This window comes from Aristolochia californica, unplaced genomic scaffold (genome assembly GCF_029961685.1).
Source record: "Aristolochia californica isolate CCGP_79_NKW_82.1479 unplaced genomic scaffold, dmAriCali1.0.hap1 SCAF_4, whole genome shotgun sequence".
NCBI classification, from domain to species: domain Eukaryota; kingdom Viridiplantae; phylum Streptophyta; class Magnoliopsida; order Piperales; family Aristolochiaceae; genus Aristolochia; species Aristolochia californica.
The window spans coordinates 2,974,106-2,998,794 of NW_027182103.1; the positions used below are offsets into that span (position 1 = coordinate 2,974,106).

The following is a 24,689-nucleotide window of genomic DNA, read 5'->3' on the forward strand; positions in this document are numbered from 1 at the left end:
GCTGTCAGTCTCGGATCCATTCCATAAGAGAAACTGTTAATCTCCCTCAGGTCTGCTTTGGTTCCGTCATAGCCCAAGCCAGAATTTTACCAACCTGAACGGTTGAAACATTTGCTCTTTCGCTCCTCCTCCATGAGAGACCAATATGAATTTTTTTTAATACAGAATCTGAAAAACATAACAATACAAATTGAGAAGACAACCTCATGACACAAATTACTTCCATATGATCGTCAACTTAGGTCATAATTCTAAAAAGTTCCAATACCCTCTGGTTCTGGGCATCCTGAGTGAAATGTATCCCTCATTTCATTTTTTGTATCCTTTGATGGTATGAAGAATGAAAACAAAAAAGGTATCAAAATATGCACAAGATACACAAGGGAGAAAAGCTTGAGTTGAAAAGAATGAGGATGTGCTTTCCTTGTCTGTATCTTTTTACAGTTTCACGGGACCTACATCTTTCCTGATCATAATACTGCAACAAGGTGTGGCCTGTGTTTATCATGTATGAGACATGCAATTTGCTCTTTTAAACATCGTACTTCTGTCAAAAATGATCCCATCGGCTCCTGATATACTGAATCTCTTTTCTAAGTATAACCCCTCTCACATACATCACAAGTACAGCTCAACATCCCTGGCCATGCTTAACCCATCCGTCCCACCACCAGACTGCAGAGTATTCTTCAGTGCAAAAACAAAAATCTCAGGCTTTAATATACCTGCTTTTCAATCTGCCATATGACCAAAACTTACCACGACTCTCTTTCTTCTTCCATCAACTGGAATCAAATGTATATAACAAGGACTGCGAACTTGATTTTTTCCATTTACAGAGTGAAGAAACCAAAGCCACCATGGTCTGCATAGGTCCCTCAACCTCAACGATTTCAGCTTTTGCAATGCTTTGATTGTACCTCATTGCAGGAAGGGACTATCTGGATCAATCAATTTCACCTTCTTCAATGTCATTAAGAGGAGGTGCAGTTTCAGGTCCACACTCCTCTTCTTCTTCCTCGTCAACTTTCATATACAACCCAAGCTGCTCCAATGGATTATTTCCCAGAAGCTTAAAACCACCTATTCCATCCTGGGAATGCTCTGGGCTTGTCTCATCAACTGAACTGGGTAAATGCTCAGGGGCTGCTGAGCCCAGCATCTCTAAATCCTTTAAAAACTGACAGTTCTCATTGATTTCGACAGTCTTTTCCATCTGCAAATGATGAAAATATAACCTTCAGCACAAACTAATTGATCAAACAAAATACTCCATTACCAACATATATTACCTTCTGCAAGGCTTGGCGTGCAGCTTCCCTTTCAATTTCCCGCTGACGCTTAGCTTCAGCAGCAGCTTCTGCTTCAGCCTGCCTGCGAGCATCCTCAGCAGCTTTTGCTTCAGCCAGCAATCGAGCCTTCTCTGGTTTCAAGTTAAAGTAACAGACTGTCAGCTTTCAAAGCATTAAATAGCACTCCAGAGTGGAACTCACAAGCAGTGAACATTGTCTTATTCCTCCACAGCAAACTGCAAAGAGAGAGAGATCCACATCCCAAGCAAAGAGTCCAAATTCATACCTTCCCTCTGCTGTCTTTCAAGTTCCTCCCTCTCCTGCCGAATTTTGTCAGGATCCCCTTTTTCACCCTATTGTAAAACACTTGCAGAATTCAAAACATCTGGGACTAAAATTAAATAAATCAATATACAAATAACAAGAAAATAAGTAATTAAGAAACCTGATCAAGTGCCTTCTCTCTAGCTCTGAGTATTGTATCAGCAAAGCGGTTCCTTAATACAGCTGCCCTATAAAGCTTGTCTGGGGAGACCTGCCTCTGCAATGGAGCACTCTCCCCTAAAAATGTCCATGTGGTACAAATTAACCCAGATATGCCAAAGCAAGTAGCTTTCAACACAGACACCTCATATTTTCTCTTTTATCAAACTCATCAAGTCCTTACCCTCTTGACAGCTCTCAGCCTCTGTCTGTCCAGGCTTACAATGGTTATTCTGCTCTGCTTGATCTGTGCCAACAACAGATCCTGTATGAAAAAAGAGAAAACTTAATTACTACCACAAAAACGAAAAACAGCATTATAAATATTACTTAGAATTTAACCAAATAAAAAAGTAGATGACGCCAAAAGAACTCACTGTTTCCACTATGTGGATCCAGAAGGTCGCTTCTCTCCTGGTCCAAAGCAGCTCCAGAAGCGGCAGTGTCCTGTATGTCAAAAACAAGATTATGGATACCTCAAACTGCAGACAGACATTTTGCATAAAGGCATTAAACGAAAAGAAATAAATGCTGAGCATTCAATACAACAAATAAACAGCTTCACGAAAATCCCCCCCCCCCAATGGATTCCAATCTAATAACACACCAAGCTGATTCCAGTGCATTCTCATAGGAAGCTATACCTTGACAGCATTGGCAGGAGATGAAGCTTTAGCACCATCAGAATCACTTCCAGATGAACTACCAGAATCAGAATCTGAATAAAGATAATAAACTATGAATATCAGACATTCAAACATCTGAATCACCATATGACTCCCGGAAAACCAAAATGTACATATCAAAAGAGAATTTATCATTCAAACAAATGATGCAAGGAGGAAAAAAATAATATGAGCAGAAATTATAGAACCCTTTGGGTTACAATGGAGCCAGATCTCAGCATATCTAGGTAATAGGGGTTCTAAAACCTCAGGAGGTTCTTCAATCATTTTAAAGCACAAACTGTGCAACGAACAGGTAATAGGGGTAACAACTAGTGCCTCGGACAAGTACTTAGCAGAAAAAGAAAAAAAAAAACAAGAATATGCTTTGAACAGGAATTATTTCCATTCTTTCACAATCAATCCTTGAGGTGGCTAACTGCAGACATAAAATGAAAGGAGTTTTCAATGAAATGATTGGTTCTACTGTATTTCCCCAAGCAGAGGTAAAAGAAAGGGAGAAATTAAGTGCTCAAAAAACCATATTAAGAGGTCAATTTCACTACTATGCACCAATAGCAAACAACGGCCTATATACTATTGTTTGATAACTTGGGCAGACCAGATAACCTGTTGGCTGCAAACAAAACAAGATACATTCTTCGCATGGCTAAAAAAAAAAAAAAAAACCTGCTTTGATAGAAGATATATGGACTAAACCAACCAAGAACTTTAGATGAAAGTGCTCAAAGCAACAAGTCTTTTTCTCACATAGCACATTAGTGAGAAGAATAACTGGGAGAGATAATGAACATAGTACATAAGTGAGAAGAACATACAGTGACAAAAATAAGAGATAAATGATAATGTAACATTGATAGAGACAATGAACAATATTCAAAATTTGCTATTATAAACTTTCCACTCCAGCCCACTCATGTCCTCCAAATTTTGCTGACATACCCTATCATCACATTGGTGTGCTTAGAATTCTAAGATCTTGTCCTGAGCATTATACACAATGCATATGTCAATATACATCATTCTAACTTTTTTATAGATTCTACTCATAGTGCCTCCCCCTTCAATTACTTCAATGGCAGCTCTAGAGGTAATCCTGGACCAGCTAGTGGCAGAGTTATTACGGACTCTTCTGGTAATATTTGCCTTGTAGATTCTACTCCCCTTTGATCAATCTAGATCTACAATTGTTGAGTTTAAGGAACCTCCAAGGCCTTAGACTACATAATTTGCTTCTCCAACCCCTTGGTTGTTAATTGTTACAGGGGCCCCATCGGTCACCATCAGTTGGGCCTCTAGAACAGAGTTTTCCTCAAAGCATTTTTTTTATGTACTTTAATGAGATTGAGAAGTTAAGACCTATCTCAGTTTGTAAGCTTCAACTCCTAGAGAGTCAAATGTCCTTGCTAATTCCAACCAGCAACAACTTGTTATTGGCCATAGCCTCCTACCCGTTGATAGCCTTTTCTCCTACTTGCTTATGTTCACTTATCCCTTAACAGCCACTGGCTAATCTGGCCATTAGATTCAGATATACTAGCCTATTCATTTATTCATGCTTCATGAACATTTTAATTTCTTTTCTTTTTGAAATAACTAATGGTAAAATGGTAGCAAACAACAATACAACTACTCAGAAAGAGTAAAAGCCAAGGAGCAGACACCAGTTAGCTAACTCGACTCCACGCTCATGCCTTCCCAAGCATGATATAAACTCCATGATATCATATTCGAAGAGAGAAATTATGTGCCTTAAAGTTTGTTGTAGCATAGACAGTCATTTGATTGTGTCTTTCACTTTAACTTGTAGTACCACACAGGGAATTATTACACTCAATTGCATGTAACAGAAGCTTTTTACTGCAATGCAGAAGAACGGTTCAATTCTTTCATGCAAGGAAGAAATCCAACCAAACATACTGTGTATACTTTTTTTTCTCTAAATATTGAGGTTACCACTCACTGTTTATTCACATCCTTGACATACCTCTAGTTACTTGTACTAATCTACACCTTGCAATCACTTAACTTTAGATCTCCCCCACAAAAATAAAATAAAATCTGTGCACATCAAATACAAACTAGATAACTCCAATGCAAATTATTACTAGGGAGCCCTTCCAGTAAATAGCTAAAAATTGGTGGCTTGTTCATAGCCAGCATATGGAGTAAGATATCTGCCAAAACCAAGGTTGCTTGTCATTCAAGCCTAAGAAAACACCTCATTTATGCCCAAAAACCATGGTGCTAGCAGGGTTCAAGCTTTGGATCAGAACCCAGGTTAACATTGATAGCATGAAAAAATGATAAGTCAAACCAAAAGAATCAAAAACATATTTTTAAAATTTTCAATCGTAAAATTGGGATAAAAGTTGGTGGATCAGATCTAAAAGCCATATGCATGGTCTCCTCAAAGGTAAGAGGTATCTTGGGTCTCTTCATAACTAATATTCGCAGTTTTTCACAAAAGCAAGATAACTTGTCATAATACTCTACATGTAAACGGAAGTGGAGAAATTCACTAATAACGCAAAGTGGAGAGGATTCTATTGCCAAGCACAAAGTGGTATGTCTAATAGCCCATTTTTCTATTCTTTTTCACAGACCAACAGAAAAGGAAGGTTTCAATAACAGTTTTAATACCAGATATAACCATCTGCTCATTATCTGAAGCAAGCACCAAGAGTAGAAAAAAAAACTATTCATTCTGAAGTACTTCAAGGATACTCTCCATGATCCATAACTCCATTTTTATATCATTAACTAAAAAAGTCTTCAATATGCACATACCATCACAACAACTTTAGGAAGCAACTGCAACATTTTCTCTTTGAATGATAATCCATGGTAATAGTGGTCATATTATAAGATATTGAAAAACAAATAAAAGAATTTTTCAAATCTTCAGATAACGATAAAGCACCTGACCAAAGGTCCAGACAAATGTCTGACAATAAAGAATACCATTGGAAAAGTATGCAGACAATCACCAAAGATTCATTTTAGTACACAAATTTTGTTTACTTCTCTTGCAGTATAAGTTCCTTTCCATCAGTCTCACATATTCCAGTATAAAATCTATCACATAATCAGCATTATGGCAACAATGACAACATGATCAGGCCTAAATGAAGGACAGGCAGGCCATGCAATTTACATGGTAGCGAAAAAACAGAAAAATAAGAACATGCACTATATGCCCAACCATTAATGCGAAGAATTATATCATTGAATGGATACTGCCATCTGCTGTTTTATATTTAAAAAGAGAGACCATGTACAAAGTTACAACTAGCAATAGACAGGAACATGCATCAATATAATATGCTTGACTCAATAAAATTTAAACATGCATTAAAAAAAAGGTCTCTTTCCAGGTGCTTAAAAAATGACAATTAAATAACAGCTAAAACAGAATTAAATACAAAAAATGACAAGCTGAAACAAACACAAACCACTGGATGAAGAAGCTGAGTCACTAGTGGAGCTACTTGAACTGCTGCACTTTCTGAGGGCTGTATCTTTTTCTATTTCCACAGGAGGGTAGCTCGAGACTGGAAGATCATTGCCACCAATGTCTACATCCTCATCAGCTGGTTCATTTCCTGTATATATGAAAGTAAAGAAATAGAATAAGTTAAATCCATTTATAAACAAAATTTCAGGTTCTTGTTAAGAAACATGTACAACCTTTGCAGGGCTGCATCGATGAATTGCTAAGCCCAGATTCATTCAAAATCTGCAGCAAAATATACTGAGAACATAAGTACTCGAAGTGGACAAGAGCAAAAAAATGTATACAAAGAAAAGGGTATCAGTTCTAAAACCTCACAGAATTTAAAACAGTACCTCCATTTCACAAGGCTCAGCTTTTGCTGGCTCTGCCTGCTTCTCATGCAAATAATCATCAACTAGCTTCCTTAATGTGAACAAAATTTCATCACTGAGAGCATCAATATCAACCTCAATCTCATCTTCACTGGTTTGATTCGCACTGAAACTGTGGCTTCGAAGATAGTCAATGATATGTTCTGGCATATCCCCCTGGAAAGACTCTAAGTCTCTGCTCAAACTCTGCTTCTCCTCACCTGACATGATCCGCATGATGCTCTCCACCTTCACTTTATGATTTGTCAAAGATGGTTTCTTCTTTTTTGGGCGTGCCAATGGCTTTACCGTTTCAACTTCTGGCAGTGGGCCTGGTTTTGCTGGTGCCAACTGTGGATCAGATAGAGGAAGCTTCTTCTCAATAACTTTCCACCTTAGTTCAAAAAATTTTCTGAGAGTATCTGCCATAATGTGGACATCATTTCCAGGTGGATTGTATGTCATTGCATTGGAGAATGTAAGCCTCACATCCCCTGAAAAGCCCGAAGGAGTTGAGTAGGAACCAGAGTCGAGCTTACTTTTTATTGTACCAAAATCCATGGGATGCTTAATGACAGTGAAGTAATCAGGAATGTTCAACTTGACCACATCAACAGGTGTATTAAAGACCCACCCAAACTGATGTGTCATCAACTTCTTCAAGAGTGTCTCACACTGCTTCATCAACATGGCAGACATGTTGCTAGGTGGCGCAGGAGGAGCAGGAACAGCCTGATTCAAGGGTTCAAACCTACCAGAAACACCACGTTTCAGCCGGGGACCTCCATTCTTGCTGGGTGCAGGCCTCTTTTTCCCCTGTCCCGTTGATAACTCTGAGGATCTCTGGAGATTTTCAGCAGCCAGTCTCTTCCGCTCATCATCACAACTTCTGATGTCGTTAGAAGAAGAAAGAGCAACCCCATTCATAAACCTTGTAACAAATTTCTTCTGAAGAAGCTTTATCTGTTCAAGCTCAGTTCTTAGCTTCCTTTCTAGTTCCTTCTTATCAGACCTAGACATCTTGGAGAGTGACAGAACTTGAATAGGAACACTAAAACTATCACAACTATCCACATTTAGACTTATACACTTCCTTTTAGGTGCACAAGAATCTTCTGAAGCTGTCATTTCTGTGTCAAAACGCCCTGAGCTACCAAACCCTTCAGATTCACCAATATTCTCTACAGCATGGCGATAATCTGGAACAAAAGTAGCCGAATAGCCTCCTTTTGAAAACCTCTGTGTTTTGCCCATCATTGGAACAAAATATTCTTGCAAAAGATTTCTTGATTCCTTCTGGTGAGTGTACTCTACCACAACTGTAGGTGCCATAAGCTTGCTTCCTCAAATCTGCACATATCAGCCACGCCAATAAAACACGTCCCGTGAAACAGCTTCAGAAATAGTATCTTCCCCACAGCTAAAGAAACAAAGGATCAGATTTTAAATAGGTACCAATCCTTTTTGCCTCACGGACGTTAATGGATTTAAACATTCAGTAGCAATGCTGTTTTTAAGTTCTAATATCCGTGTTGAAGTGTATGGATTTTAAAGAATTCCCAAAAATGCCACCAGTTTCTTTACGCATATTAAATAAATCATGATCAACACCTAGTCTTTCTTTCCGCCCCAATAAACAAAAAAGATTACCAGAGTCACGTTGATACTTAAATCAGCTTCACTACGTATGCATCAACGTCCAGATTCACGCAAGCTCAAATCCAAAACCCTAATTTTGCGTTTAACCAAGTCCTTTTTGTTTTCACTGATCCAACCTCGGGAAACCTAGTCTAATTATCTCAAGTACCCTTTAAAGCATTGTCTTCTCAGTCTCCTGAAAAAGAGACAAGAATGGCCATCCTCCTCTTTCAATTGCAGCTTCCACAAGAAATGATACACAGTAACCAGAAGAACAAACAAAAACGAGGAATAACCCTAACCCTAGCTCCAACAGAAAACCCGACGAGGAAACTCCCACTAATGCCGAAGAGAGAACCAATATCCAAAACCCCACGAGGCAACTTCTACGAATGGCAAAAAAAGAACCAAGATTCGTAAACGGAGGAGATAAACAATACCGGCCCGAACCTACCGTAATGCATCTAAAATCCAATCGAAAACCTGGATCTCGAGCAGGCCGCCAAGAGAACACCTAGAAAGTAGGAACCTTCCTTCCTGTCCTTCTCCTTCCCCTAAATCGACAAAGAGCAAGAGAAAGAGAGGGAGGGAAAGCGAGAGTGGCCAAGCGCCAAAAACCCCAGGAACGAAGAGAGCGAAACTAAACAAAAAAGCGAAAAAGAAAAGAAGCTATCGACGATCGTTCCCGGAACTTCCCCCTCTACTTAAAGCCTAGACGAGGCCCCTCTGCGCGATCGCGACCGTCCGATCCATTAATCGTACGACTACACCGCTGGATCCTTACTGACCGTTGATTTCTATCAGACGGATCAGATTTTATCTTGGCTTGAACGTAGATCTGGACGGTCTATGGCTCGCGAGCTTCTCTAATACTCGCTTTCAAATTTTATTTGACTTCCTTATGCTTTCCCTTCTATGACGCGTGGCAGACACGTGAGAATTACCGTCATCACGTGCCTTGTTTTCCGCGTAAGCTGCGCCCGTCACGGCGTCGCTAAACCCTCGAAAGCGAAACATTTTTGTGGTACGCGGGTCCGTCGAAACAGAGGACTCAAATCACTCAAATAAAGATATTACCGACTTATGTAAAATGACGATATTATCCCTCTCTCTCTCCTTTATAGGATATAATACCAATTTTAATATGGGTTGTGAACCATCTCAAAATATAACACTCTCTTACCTTCGATGAAAATTGTAATTAAACTTCACCAATTAAAATTGATATTTGATAAGTAGCATTCATCGATCGGGTAATGTGGCAACCTCGCATTTATGTTATTCAAAAACATATTTTTTGTTATTTAATCACTCAAAAATTGGCATATTTCCTGTAAAAATATAGGTAGTGACCCTCGGATATGACACATACTCTGTCATGAATACATAGTCTTACCATAGCACAACCATCTCTATCACTGTGAATTATATCCCTTGTATCACTACTAAGTACAAAATGATAATTTTGCATTAAGAAAATTCATTAACCAAATCGAAAATGGAAGTGAGGATAATTCAGAGCAGTTGAGGATGCATTGTATGATAATACAAAACTATCATTAAATATCTTGTCGCCCCTCCAATGTCAAATATACCAAAACATTCCTATACATGGATTGGTTTTTTGCATTTCACTCTTTGTTGTGAAATAATAAAAATCCAAGTCAAACCATAATTTCGTAATTGTGCAACATGAACTCTGAAAGATATTTAAAATATGCTTAAATCTAGCTAATTTAATATATATTGAGCCTAAAATCTTTTACATTGTAGCCTCAATCACTCTTTATCAATTGGAAAAGGCTTAACATAGGTACTTTGGTGCTTTCAAGTAAAATATCTTAGAGAGTCTAGCTTCAATCTTGTTGGAAGATGAGCTCAAGCTCACACATCCAAGTATGTGGAAGATAAGCGTAAGCTTACAAGACCAAGGAAGACCCATACATCCAAGACAGGAAGAAGATGATGTAAACCGTTTTTATGAGAAACGGTTTTCTCATTACGTGGTCTCAAACTTCTGGCAATTGCAACTTCCGGCAGTTGCAACTCCCTCGGTAACACGAAAATATGAACCTTGATGGGAGGTTGGTTTTCGGTTAAGATATGTTTTACGGTCCCCTGTCTCGTCACTCTCATCCCCTTCAGTTCAGTGCCATCGCCGTTGAGTGCCAAGAGATCGGAAGCACCGAGAAAATAGAAGCGAAGGAATTTGAAGCGTATGGACGGAGGTATGATTTATCTTCCATTTAATTTATAATGAATTTCATATTGTATTAGAAATTCATGTTTAAGACTTACAGTTGGTATCAGAGATGACCTCTGATCCAGCGTTTTGATTCCGAGAGACTCTGTTCGGTCTCTGTTTCTGTTTTTATTTTTTAAAAACAAATTCCGCGCTCACGGGCGCCGGGACTCTGGCATCGGCGACAGCCAGCGTCGATCATGACGCCGGCGCCGGCGACCATTCCGCACGGTTGCTGGCGCCGACCGCCGACGGAGGCTGTCGCAGGATGCTCTCTGTGAGCTCACTGCGGCGGCTGTCTCGTGACGCCTGAGAGTGTCGGAGACTCAGCGCCGACGCCGGCGACCATTCCGACAGGTTTTCCGGCGTCGATGAGTTGAAAGAACACCGGCGGAACGCCGGTGCTCCTTCCTTCTGCGCGCGGCTGGAGGTTGAAGACGACCTCCAGCGCGCAGAATCATTTGATTAAATTCATATGGTTATTTTGTAAATACAGGACGAGTTGGCTCGGGATGAGTTTTCTACGACTCGCCGTTCCAACTCGGCAACCGCCACTCAGATCGGGTTGACTCGAAGAAAAAAAAATCGAGTCGACTCGGACGAGTTGAGTTGGCTCGCCATTCCTGAGCCGAGCTGACTCGGTGCATAAAATGTGTTGCGCCGGCGGGATTCGAACCCGTGCGGTCGCATATTTATTTGCGCCAGTGACCCTTAGGCCACTGGCCATCTGCTGTTCAGTAAATAGGAAATTATAAATTTATTTCCTCTTACAGTAATGCATTTTTTGACTTATATGTAAATGCATGAAATTAAAGTTATGCATAATATTATAGTTTTCAATTATGCATATATTATGATCATATTTGGTGCATAATGATAACATGTTAGTTTAAAGTTACAATTATGCAATTCATGCTATTCTCATATATTTATGAGATTTAATGTCTAGTGATCCATATAATTTTTAAAGTCAATATATGGATTAAAACAAGCATCCCGCCAATGGTATTTGAAATTCCATAATGTAATTTCTTCATTCGGGTTTGTAGAAAACATTATGGATCAATGTATATACCAGAAGGTCAGTGGGAGTAAAATCTGTTTTCTTGTTTTATATGTGGATGACATTTTGCTAGCAACCAATGATAAGGGTTTTCTACATGAGGTGAAACAATTTCTCTCTAACAATTTTGATATGAAGGATATGGGTGAAGCATCTTATGTCATTGGCATTAAGATTCATAGAGACAGATTTCGAGGTATCTTAGGTCTGTCTCAGGAAACCTGTATTAATACAGTGTTAGAGAGATTTCAGATGAAAAGTTGTTCACCAAGTGTAGCTCCCATTGTGAAGGGTGATAGGTTCAATTTGAACCAATGCCCGAAGAACGACCTTGAAAGGGAACAAATGAAGGACATTCCATATGCTTCTGCTGTTGGAAGCCTCATGTATGTTCAAGTCTGTACAAGACCTGATATTGCATTTGTTGTTGGGATGTTGGGGCGATATCAGAGTAATCCCGGGTTAGACCACTGGAGAGCTGCAAAGAAAGTCATGAGGTACCTTCAAGGAACCAAAGACTACATGCTGATGTATAGGCGGACGGACAATTTAGATGTCATTGGTTACTCAGATTCTGACTTTGCTGGCTGTGTTGATTCCCCCAAATCAACATCAGGATACATTTTCTTGTTGGCCAGTGGAGCAATATCATGGAGGAGTGCCAAACAGACTTTGACCGCCACGTCGACTATGGAAGCCGAGTTAGTTTCCTGTTTTGAGGCGACTTCACATGGTGTATGGCTTAAGAGTTTCATTTCTGGGCTTAGAATTATGGATTCTATCTCTAGGCCATTAAGAATATATTGCGATAATTCAACTGCTGTTTTTATGGCCAAGAATAACAAAAGTGGAAGTCGAAGTAAACACATCGACATTAAGTATTTGGCCATAAGAGAACGTGTTAAAGAAAAGAAAGTGGTCATTGAGCACGTCAGCACTGACTTTATGATCGCAGATCCTTTGGCTAAGGGCATGCCACCGTTTAAATTCAAGGATCATGTTGTGAATATGGGACTTGGTTCCATTATGTAAATTTTTTCATTGTATGAACAATGTTATTTCAGTGAAATTCTTAAATTAATGTGATGTTTTTTCTCATATTTATGTGCAATTTAATTGTGAGAAAATTCATCTGTGTTGGACCAAGAGTAAACATATGGTTTATTCATAAAGTATAAGTAATACATACATAGTAATACATGGAAGATAATACTCGTCATTAGAGGACCTATCGCCATGATTCATGTATTTATTACTTAAATTCAGATTATCGATGGGTTTAAGATTATATTAGAAGTTTGGACCAAGTGGGAGAATGTAAACCGTTTTTATGAGAAACGGTTTTCTCATTACGTGGTCTCAAACTTCTGACAGTTGCAACTTCCGGCAGTTGCAACTCCCTCGGTAACACGAAACCATGAACCTTGATGGGAGGTTGGTTTTCGGTTAAGATATGTTTTACGGTCCCCTGTCTCGTCACTCTCATCCCCTTCAGTTCAGTGCCATCGCCGTTGAGTGCCAAGAGATCGGAAGCACCGAGAAAATAGAAGCGAAGGAATTTGAAGCGTATGGACGGAGGTATGATTTATCTTCCGTTTAATTTATAATGAATTTCATATTGTATTAGAAATTCATGTTTAAGACTTACAGATGAGCTCAAGCCCATAGACCAAGGAGAAGGTATGCAAGACCACACAGTGGTGGCATGGTGGTAAATAAAGAGTCATCTCATAAAGATGGTATTGATATAATTAGTTTAAGTTTTAGGGATATTATTTTAATATTATAATCTTATTCATCTATAAATAGAACCTCATGAGGAGGGTTAAGACACAAGTCCATAACCCTTTTCTTCCTCCTATTTTCTCCCAACATGTCGTATCTCCTTTTCTCCATGAACCAATCCATGGAGTCCTGAATAAGCTAAATTCTAAACAAATAAATAATGTGTCTCAAGTTATAAAACATCTAAAAAGTGTTAGCATGTTAGATAACCATTACATAAACAGTATAATAAACCATAAGATTTAATCAAAATTAGTAGATTTGGTTGTTGAAGAACAAGTATGGGAGAGTCTTACATGTCTCTCACAGTAAGAAGTCTCAGATAGTCATAATTAATCTGGTTGAGTCTAAGAAGAGTCTCATGGAAAGAGGTTTCACGAAAAAGTCTCAGTTAAAGGTGTTTTAATTATGTTAGTATTCTATTTATGTTCAGTTGTTTAATTGTTGGAGTAATTATCTTTTAATGTTTAACTTTGGTTGTAACTGGAACAAGGGTAGTTTAGTTCTAATCGGATTCTACTTGTTTTCTCTACTATTAATAGAGGTTCATATACTCAAATTATAATAATGAAGTATTTCTCCTTTCCAGGAATTCGACATTAGTAATATGCAAAAACAAAAATATGATGTATATAAAAAAAATAAAAAAATCGAGCATCATAAAACCAATTTCACATAAGCATCCCATAACAAGGTTAACTAAAAATCCACAAGATAAACAAAAAATAAAAAGATAAATTCCAAATTTTAGCAAAGGTAAAAGTAAAACGTTGGTCATCCTTGAGATCCATGCCACTTGGTATTAGTCTTGAATAGATGTAATAGTGATAGAGAATTGCCCTGACGTTGACATGCTAAACATGCAAAGACTCTATCAAATATAGAAAAAATTTAGTCCAAGCCTTATTGAAATTGTTTCAATACCTGCACAAGGGAAACACAAATAAATAAATAAATAAAAAGAGGACTTTCCCTTTTCTATCACTAATAGTTTCTCTTGTCTCATCTCTTTTGGTGCTACAATGAGGCACCTCATCAAAAGATACCACATGCCATTGTTGATTTGGTTTTACCACGGCTCAATCCTCTTTACCCTTGTAAATTCTTCTATAAGCATACGGGATAACAAACAATCTTTATATTTGATGGTTCAAAGTTTTGATGGTTCCTACTTTATTGACAAAAACTTTTGTATTTATTATCACCTTCTTTATTGTCTCCAATAGGAGCCTATTTCTAGGTCTCTACGTTATGGAAATAATATTATCTTCAATGCCATTATTCCTACTTCTATAGCTATCGGATTGCATTCCTAATCGATATGGGAAGCAACATATGCTGATGAATAGTTATACAATGTTGGTTCTTATGAGCTAATTGTTCTACACTTTTTACTTGGTGTAGCTTGTTACAAGGTTCATGAGTGGAAAATTAGTTTCCACCCAAGTAAGTGCCTTTTGATTGTTGTTGCATATTCAACTCCCGTTGCAGTTACTATTGTGGTTTTTTATCAACCATTTTGGTCAAAGAATCATCTTTGATGATATGCCTTTTTAAGAATATTTAATATTTTCAACTTCATGAATGTAGGCCTGATCGAGCGCAACATCCTTACTTTTTCTATTCATTGCCCTTTTGGATCAGTCATGGTCTAACAACTCTACCAGTGGTATGGACAAACTCACTGCCTCATCCATATGTGTAAAAAGATCATAATCTCACTTAAAAGCCAAGTACGCTACCATTGAGTTAGCGATCCAAATAAGACTGTAGATATGATACGAATGAAAAGGAAAAATATATATTATATATACAATAGAAATATTTACAATAAAATTATACATAATTGTAATATAATAAAATAAATACTTAAAAAATCACCCAATCAAAATATTAAACTAGTAAGAAATCAGAAATAACCATTTGAAGATCCATTGTAAATATTAAAATGAAATAAAAAAATGAACAAATTAATTAAAATACAATATATTATTGGATCAATATGCATAGGTGTAGAAATGGGTAGACCACAAAACATCATGACATCTTCTTGTCCTTTTTTTTATGCAATGGCTAGACAAAAGAGATATCCAATTGATGAAAAGGAATCTAGTGGAGGCCTCAATAGGATATGTCAAAGAGGGACCAACGATGTTCTTGGAGGAGGAGGAGGAGGATCGAATTTAAATTAAGAAGGAATTGAAATAAAACAAGATACATAATGAGGCAAAGCCTATAAGAGAGAAAATATTAGATAATTTACATTGAGTACAGGTAAGTATGCATGCCGGAGGAATTCCTCAAGGTATATTATGGTTTTTCACCAAGGAGGTGGATTGGAACGATTATTGCAAATAATTGATATGAAATAAAGCACTTTATTTATGGGCATTATAGAAAAAATTGGATATGACCCTAATCATTTTTCTCATATTGCTCCAATATGGTGGATTGTTGGGGTGCTACAACATCGACAAAGAAAATACAACATAATAGAGAGTTAGCTCCTTTGTGTCAAATTTTTCAACCTACCGTCATCACCATCTTTGACCCATTTTTGTTCTCTTCCCTACCTGGGAAAGCATATCAAAGAAACATAACTTGCTTCTCTCTTATATAGATGGTAGCTTAGATAGTGGTCAGTTTTCATGAATGAAGCAAAAGGACTTGCACTTTGAATAGTTTCTTCTTTGTTCTTTCATCTTCAAAGCCAAGGGTTTCATTTGGTAGCTCTTTTTGTTTCTGAAATATATGCAGAGGCCCTCTCTAAGCTCCATGAATGAGAGAGAACTCAAAGGAAATAAGACACTTCGAGGTCCAAAAGTGTAGAACATATTGTAATCAAATGTCAAGCAACACTTTCTATGAAAAGTTCAAGGCTACGAGAAACGCTAGGGCTCGTTGGAGTAGTTGGGCACAATGAATGGAAGCCAAAGGCTGATCAAGGTATCTTGTTGTCAAGCAAGTGCTTGTGTACACTTTATATAGTGGTTGGCCTTCCTACCTTCTCCACATGGGTTAGGAACGGGGTGGAAAAAAAAACCGTCGGGTTTTGGGTTGGAGATGGGTTTTCCCAAACCCAACCACATATGAGACAAAGATCTAAAACGGAGTTGAAACGAGTCGGGTTTACAGGGATAGGATGGGGACATGTTGGGTTTAAGTCGGGTTTATGGGGACGAGGTTAATAGGATGGTGATCCGATTGGGTAGGGTTTAACAATTTGAGTTTTTTTGGGGTTTTTTCATGTTGAGGTTCGAGTTTTGGTCAACCTGGCCTTGACCCTACCCATGCCCACCCCTATTTATGGTGTTGGTTATAAATACCATTAACCAAATTCTTCTACCCAATATGCCCTTGGTTTGTTATTTTTTATCTTCTTTTATTTATCTTGAATAAATTATGGTCTCATAATTAATTTTAGAAATTAATCAAAATGTTCATATTTTCAAAAATAAAATTGTTCATGTACTAACCTCTATACAAAAACTCCTCCATTACATGAACTTCATAATCCTATTCTGGGATCATTCCTTAGATTGTGCAACTCCATCTTTTATGAGATGAGATAGAGTTTGTTGAAGCATTGGTGTGATCTCCTCACATGTACTTATATAAAGTCTACAAATCTATCAACCTATTTGACTTTAATAAATATTCCTTTTTAATTTCCACTTTTGGAGGGCACTTCAAATGCTTATTCATTTAAAGTGTCCCCCAACAACCAAGTTTGACCCTAAACATAACACCTAATAAGTGGGATCCATTGTGCACAATTGCCATAAAGTTTATAATTAATAAATTATTTTTAAAAAAATGATTTTCATAAGACAATTTGAAATAGTTGTTTATAAAACTATTTATATGAGTTAGAATATATAATTTTTATTATAATTAATATTTTTTGGGTCCATTGATTTCTATCAAAATTTTAATATTTTGGAATAAAAAACTCTAAACTCTATACAAAATACGAATTATCCAAAGTGGTTAGATGCATCAAATAATTTATTTATATTACGTATCTCACACGAAAGTTGGATCACTTCCCAATATCAATTGAAATAAGATTAAAAGATAATTAGATTTATGGGGTCAAGTCCCAATTATTTATTCAAGTGGTCACCTGTCCTATATAAGTGTCTAGTCTTATATACATCCAAATTTTGTAGCATTAGGCTACATGGAGTAGTGTTAATTCCATTAACCCTTAGACTTGAATCCCAGCGGGTTGAAGCTCAAAAAGAACGAGTCAGGTCGGGTTCTTGGTGAAACACGACCCATGCCAACCCTTAGTAGCTCGCCAGACTTTACCAACCTCGTCATGCCATAAAAGAACGAGCTTCGTTGATAATCTCTTGTTCGTTCCTTTTCGATTTCTAAATGCATGGCATCATTCACACGTAGCTTGCCTCTCGTTCTTCCCGCCTCACATATCTCCCGCATGCATTCAAAACTGTCGTCACAGTTCAGATGCAGAGGCTCTTCTCCTTAGTCGATCACTCTTCTCATCGCCTCTATCGTGCTGTTTCAACATCTGCTCTTCCCATCATCCAAAACCCGGATATAAACCTCTTCTCCTGCACCCGCCAGATTAAGGAGCTCTCTAAACTCGGTCGAATCGATGAAGCCCGGCGAGTTTTTGACGATATGATTCAAAGGGATACATTCTCATGGAATGCGATGATAACCGGCTACGCCCAGAACGGTCACATTGACGAGGCTCGCGTTCTATTTGACGCGTTTCTAGGCAAAGATGTTCGGTCCTGGACCACTATGATTACTGGCTACGCAAAATTAGGTCTGGTGGATGAAGCTCGCCTACTGTTCGGGCAGATGCCTGTACGGAATATCATTTCTTGGAATGCCATGATCAGTGGTTATGTCGAAAATGGGGATATTATTTCTGCACGAAATTTGTTCGATGAAATGCCGGAAAGAGATGTGGCATCGTGGAATACGATACTTCGCTGGTACTGTCATTCTTACCAAATGATAGATGCTTGCCATCTTTTCGATAAAATGACGGAGAAAAATTTGGTTTCTTGGTCGACAATGATAGCTGGGTATACAAACAACAGCGAATATGAAAAAGCGTGGCAGATTTTTCGTGAGATGCGACAAAATCAAGTACTTGTTGATCAGTTTGTATTAGTGGTCACTCTTACTGCTGTGACGAATTTAAACGATTCTAATCTGGTTGATACTTTACAGACACTGGCTATCAAAACTAGTTTCGTGAAAGACGTTGTTGTGGGAACTGCTTTCTTGAACGCTTATGCTCGTAATGGACTAATTGATTATGTGAAGAAGTTTTTCAAAACCATGACAGACAGAAATGACTTTACATGGAGTACGATGATCTCCACACTGTCTCAAAGTGGTAAAATGAACGAAGCCATTGCTTTATATGAGACAATTCCTGACAAGACAGTTAACACTCAAACTGCAATGCTTACTAGTTATGGCCAACATGGAAAAGTTAATGAAGCCAGGTATTTGTTTGATCAAATTTCAAATCCCAATATGATTGCTTGGAATGCAATGCTTACTGGGTACATGCAGAATTGCATGGTGAAAGAGGCCTGGGAGTTCTTCAGAAGAATGCCTAACCATAATGCCGTGTCATGGGCTGCCATGATTTCTGGGTTTGCACAAAGTGGGATGAATGAAGAGGCTTTGAAGTTCTTCTCCGAACTTCATCAATTGGAATATGCACCAAGTCATTCATGTCTAACTAGTGCTATTTTTGCATGTACTAATATCAGTTCATTTGAAATGGGCACACAAATCCATGCCGTTGCCATAAAGACAGCTGCAGCATTTAATTCATTTGTGGGAAATGCTTTGATTACAATGTATGCAAAGTGTAGGAAAACTGAAGATGTTTCTCGGGCTTTTAGTACTGTGAGACTGAAAGATGTTGTTTCATGGAATTCTCTAGTTGCAGGGTTGTCTTTAAATTATCTTCTGGATGATGCTACCAATGTTTTCAGGAAGATGCCTAAGAAGGATGTTGTCTCTTGGACTTCCATTATATCTGCTTATGTGCAAGGTGGACACGAGCACAAGGCTTTTGAACTGTTTGTTGAAATGTTGAGTACTGCAACTATACCAAATTCTTCAACAATTGCTAGCCTTCTTAGTGCTTGTGCAAGCATGGGGTCTGCTAGATTGGGTAGACAGATCCATGGCTTTGCATTTAATCTTGGTTTAGATTCTGTACTCTTTGTAGGCAATTCTCTTATTAATATGTACTTCAAGTGTGGATCTTTAGATGCTTTCAAGGTCTTTGATGAAATGTTTGACCGTGACATAGTGACGTGGAATACAGTCTTGTCTGGGGCGGCTCAACAAGGTTTTGGGAAGGAAGCTGTGGAGATTTTTGAGCAAATGATGGCAGACGGTGTCTTGCCCAACCAGGCCAGCTTCATAGGGCTGTTATGTGCTTGCAGTCATGCAGGTTTGGTGGAGGAAGGGTGGAATTACTTCATTTCTATGAGCAGGCATTTTGGTTTGGAGCCAATGGAACCCCACTATGCTTGTATGGTTGACCTTCTTGGTCGGGCTGGGCGTTTGTATGAAGCTGAAGAATTAATAGAAAGAATGCCAATTGAACCAGATTCAGTTGTGTTTGCAGCTCTTCTTGCTGCATGCCGAATCCATAAAAATGTTGATCTGGGTCGGAAAGTTGCAGAGAAGCTGTTTCAGATGGATCCACAGAATGCAGGCAACTACATATTGTTGTCTAACATCTATGCATCTCTTGGGATGTGGGAAAAAGTAGGAGAAATCAGAAAGGTGATGAAAGAGAGGGGAGTAACTAAAGAACCTGGATGCAGTTGGATACAAATGAGGAATAAGGTTCATACTTTCATTACAGGAGACAGAATGCATGAGCAAACAGAACAGATACATTCAAAGTTAAAGGAGTTGTTTTGTCAGCTGCAGGCTACTGGTTATGTTCCTGACGCAAATTTTGTGCTTCATGATGTGGAGGAGGAGCAGAAGGAATCTGTACTTCTTTATCACAGTGAGAAATTGGCTCTGGCTTTTGGGCTACTGAACACGCCAAAGGGTGCCCCACTCCAGATCATGAAAAATCTTCGAATTTGTGGTGACTGTCATAATTTTGCTAAGTTTTTATCTGACATTACCTCAAGGAAAATTGTCATTAGGGATGGAAATAGGTTCCATCATTTCTCTAATGGTATTTGTTCCTGTGGGGATTATTGGTAACTTGCTTTCTTGGTTCCACTTTCAAGGATTAGGTTCCCAATACATCAGTATTGATAAGGAGGATACTCATAGCACATCTTGTTTTGAGGCAGGAATATTTTTTTCTATTTCCGGAGAGTATCTTCTTGAGGAGCTTCTGATTGATACTTATGTTACTTGGATTATGATGCCACGAGGAATGATAGAAGAGTGGTTCACTACCAAATTTTTTTGGCTTTGTCTATGTGCAAGAGAGAGAGAGAGAGAGAGTGGTGGTGGGCTGAAGCAGGAGGTATGTTCTGGTCTCCTCTGTGGTCATATTTTTAATTCTTTTCATACACAATTGGGTCAGATGAATGCTCCTTGCTATCCTGCTGAGACACTCACACTCCACCAAAATGCCATTTGCTGTTCTTCATCTCTCAGCTGTAGGCCTTGCATCACTAATATGCCTATAACAGAAGATCTTTATTGGCTTCTCCTATCACGTAAAAGGTGAACCTCTCAATCCCTTGTTCATTTTGATTATTCCTTTTCGTCTTCATTATCATAGCATTCATAAGTCAATGGCTTTTTGGATATTGTAATGATTTAGTTAATTATATAACCATGGGTTTTGTATAAATATGTCTTTTTAAGGAATAATGTTCATGCCCCTGTCCAAAGGGATGGAGCTGCTTAACTGTTTTTCCTAAAGGATTTGAGGATCTTAGACACTGTTAGCTTTTTTTTTCCCTTTTTATGGAATATTTGTTGTTTATTTCATCAGATTGCTTAGGCCATGTGTTTTATTCATGCAACCACTTTGGCAGGGGAATTTTGTTTTGTTATCCTCTGCCTGCATTTCATAATTTTTTATCCTGCTCCACTTGGCTTTTTTTCTTCCCCCAACTTCAAACCAACGCCCCGCGCCCCCCCCCCCCCCCACCCCCCCTTTTGTTTCTCCTTTTCTTCAGTTTTTGACCCTCCATGTTTAATTCTTCTTTCCAGTGTACTTCACCTCTTTTTATATCTCCAATATGTCTTCTTTAGCTTTCTTTTTTCTTTCCTTAAAATAAATTGTTTTTCTCTTTTTTTTCTTTTATTGATAAAAAAAGTTTTATATGGAGGTGGATTGGTTCTAATGTCTTTGTCTGATCATTTCTTTATTCTCCTTCTAATTTTTTTCTTTTCACTCCAATCAGATCTGAACACTACTCCATGGCCTACTTCAAAGCTTCCTTTTTCCATTTTCTTTTTTCTTTATTTATTCAATTACGTGCTCCAAATTTTTTCCATTAAACTGTTACTTCGTGTTAAAGTCTCCTCTTATATGAAATTACAGTTGGCCTTCCTTCTACCCACCCAATGTTGTGCAGTTGATTTGCACGAAATAGGGAATTTTTTATGTCTGCATGTCCCATATTAGTTCTGTGCAAATCTAATCATTGGTCTTTTCGGTTACGCATGGTATAAAATAGGGATTGCCTATGAGCCCAGTGAAGGTCCATGATTGAATCATCTTAAAGAAAGTATGGAAACAAGAACGCCTCTCTTGAGATTCTGTAAACATCCTAAATATTAGTTAGTTGGATGGTAAGAATTTCTTATGTATTTAACTGTTCATAGTAGTAGAGAAAATTATATTTTTGAGAATATTTGTGCCGGCAGGAAATGACAGTGTTGTTAATTAACCCAATGAAGGCACACAGTAGTGCAAGTTGTATGTCTCTCCAGACAAGCTGAATCATTTGATTTAACCAAAAAAAAAAAAAAAAAAAGCTAAAGCATTTTGGTGGATGAGTGTGAGAGACATGCACATGGAAAACATTTGCTAGATTTATAATTTGTCTAGATGCAGTAATAGATGTTAGCATGTTGATAGGAGTCTGATGACTATGATTCCTTGAAAGACATGCTTGAACAATTGCATGTGTATTTGCTTATCAGCTCAGATGTCAAATTCAAGCAAAAATAGCATAGAAACTTTGAAATGGCCACATTTTTACAAGGATCAAATTCAGAATACCATGCTTCTAGAAGTTCTGCAATTACAGAAAGTGGAGTGACTTTAAAGGATGCTGGTGCCTCGGTTAGTTCTAGGCCCACTTCTATGTGCATATGTGGTGGTTCTTTAAGGGGTGGAGGTTGAGAGACAGGTGAGCTTCTGGGAAAGAAAAAAAGTAACTGGTAGTGTCTCCATTATAGCAGGACAGATCATATTTCAGGGAAAGAGATAAGTTTGGGAGGTCAGCATGGGTCAACTTTACTGCAGGAGAGTCAGTAGCCTCTACTACTACCGTAGATGTAGATACTAGAATTATACCAGTTTCCAGAGATGGCTATAATCATTGTATAACTTCAAACATTATTTGCCATGCTTGTTTTACAAACCCAGCAAGTATCTCTGCCTTTTGAGTCTTACTGTGTTCCTCTTGGATCATTGATTTTGTTGAAAAACAGATATGAAAGTCTTACATGACTTTCACAGTAAGAAGTCTCACAGAGCCAAAATTAATTTGGTAGAATCTTACGGGAGTCTCACAGGATGAAGTCTCAAAGAAGAGTCTCAGTTAAAAGTGTTTTAGGTATCTTAGTCTTCTATTTATGTTTAATTGTTTCATTGTTCTAGTACTTAATCTTTAAGTGTTAGACTTTAGTGTGTAATTGGGACAAGTGTAGTTTGATTATAATTGGATTTCACTTGTTTCCTCTATTATAAATTGAGGCTCATTGTACTCAAATTACTATAAGTTAGTGAAATGTTTATCTTTTCTGGAAATTGTACGTGCTCACATTTTATAATTCTGGAGAGTTTTCTGTAGGTATATATTTCTTGTATATTCTCTCTGCATGAATTATTTATCATACTGTGATGTGTATTTTGTAGCACTTTCCTCTTATAGCTCAGTTTTCTGAACAATGACCAGATTTGATGCTTTAAAGGTCTGAGGTATTAAAATTTCTTGGTCTTTTCGATCACATTATATTCATTTGCCTACACAGGACCGTCTATTGATGCATTTGTTGACAGTTCCAAATACATATAAAGCCTCCTCAAACCCATTTACCATATCAACAAATTTCATTTTTATTATGTTAGTTTTTGTTCGTATGTAGGAGGAAGAATGGCGCAACAAACAAATAAAGTACCATAAAGAAGGTAAAGGATTTGTGCTCAATGCCACTAAAATGAACGTTCAGGCGAAGAAGATAGAACTACAGTAAAGAGAGGGACTCTCCAAGTTTCTGGCTGAAGAATCAGCTGCGTGGTTAGGAACTTCTGGGTTTGTCTATAAAGTATCAAGCACTGACATCCAAGGTAAGACTAGATTTTGGATAGTCGGACAATTTAATAAATAGCTTAGCATTGCTGCAAACCTGCATCTTATTGAAACTGGTCACACATGCTTACATATGAATCTGAATCCACTAGCTCAGAATGAGATTGTTTGACCACTTATTGTGGCATAATCACTGTGGAAACCTCTCCAGACGCATGAAAGGTATATATAACATCTTCTGTAACATGCATGTGCAAATGTTAAAAAAAATCTCACAAGGAATGCTACCTAGCTATCTAACTTATGAATCTTCAAAGGAAGTTCCTGTGCCAATGTCTAAGTGCATCTGCCCTACCAAATATACAGGTAAACAAAAATTAGAAGCATCAATGGTTCAATAATCACATATGGTGTTCACATAATATTTTGTTTTCCAGTTTTACTCATACAGAGAACCGGGGACCGGGCTTCGAACATGTGATGTTTTATGCTGCTATTTATATTACCCAATTGCTAGACTGTTAATTATAATTAGCAAACTGGTTTCTTCATCACCTCCCCAGTTTTTTTCCTCTGACTCTGTTTGTTTTTTTTCCTCAGGACTCACTAACCAAGTTACCATACGATTGCTTGGATATATATTTTGTTGCAGTGATGAAGTAGTTTGGGCTGTGGAAATCCATCCGATCACTAACCTGCTTGCATGGCACAAGCACAGAGTTTTTGCTTACACAAGTATTTGAAAATTTCTGCAAGGCTGAATCAATCTTTTTGGTGAAGCAGCTTGGATCTTTACCTTCTTTGCAACTCCAAGCTTCAGCAGTTATCAATGATACCTAAAGCTACTAATAGAGTGCAAATGCGGAGGATACATTTCTGTGCCGAAACCCATTTCATATCAACCTACAGTCCAAGAAACTGGTGAGCTCAGAATTCAGATGGTCTTTATCAGCTCTTTTGTCTCTTGATGTTTCTCCTGGAGGTGCAGAGGCCATAAAAATAAAGTGGGAGATTTGTTGCATCTCACTTTCGAGTTGATGTTTCTCCTGGAGGTGCAGAGGCCATAAAAATAAAGTGGGAGATTTGTTGCATCTCACTTTCGAGTAAACAGGGAGGAATATCCTTTGATAAAGCCGATAAAACGAATGAAAA

General features: G+C 38.0%; 2 protein-coding genes across 3 annotated transcripts; one reads left to right on the plus strand and one right to left on the minus strand.

Annotated features, from left to right (window-relative positions):
• Positions 1–287: 287 nt before the first annotated feature.
• Positions 288–8,624, minus strand: LOC137961986 (transcription factor GTE9-like). Of its 2 annotated transcripts, XM_068808662.1 has the most exons (11): positions 8,421–8,624; positions 6,311–7,678; positions 6,152–6,200; positions 5,917–6,066; positions 2,420–2,493; positions 2,153–2,222; positions 1,960–2,040; positions 1,738–1,853; positions 1,579–1,645; positions 1,293–1,423; positions 288–1,216 (listed from the first exon to the last, which is right to left on the minus strand). In XM_068808662.1, the coding sequence occupies exons 2-11, from the start codon at positions 7,658–7,660 to the stop codon at positions 947–949; spliced, it is 2,358 nt and encodes a 785-aa protein (XP_068664763.1). In that variant the 5' UTR covers positions 7,661–7,678; positions 8,421–8,624; the 3' UTR covers positions 288–946. The 2 variants fall into 2 exon arrangements, with proteins under 2 accessions (XP_068664763.1, XP_068664762.1); XM_068808661.1 differs by having other exon boundaries at positions 6,311–8,624.
• Positions 8,625–17,436: 8,812 nt separating this feature from the next.
• Positions 17,437–24,291, plus strand: LOC137963784 (pentatricopeptide repeat-containing protein At4g02750-like). The gene is made up of 3 exons (XM_068810987.1): positions 17,437–20,769; positions 23,374–23,575; positions 24,138–24,291. Exon 1 carries the CDS (start codon positions 17,530–17,532, stop codon positions 20,293–20,295), a length of 2,766 nt encoding a protein of 921 aa, XP_068667088.1. The 5' UTR covers positions 17,437–17,529; the 3' UTR covers positions 20,296–20,769; positions 23,374–23,575; positions 24,138–24,291.
• The last annotated feature ends 398 nt before the right edge of the window (positions 24,292–24,689 follow it).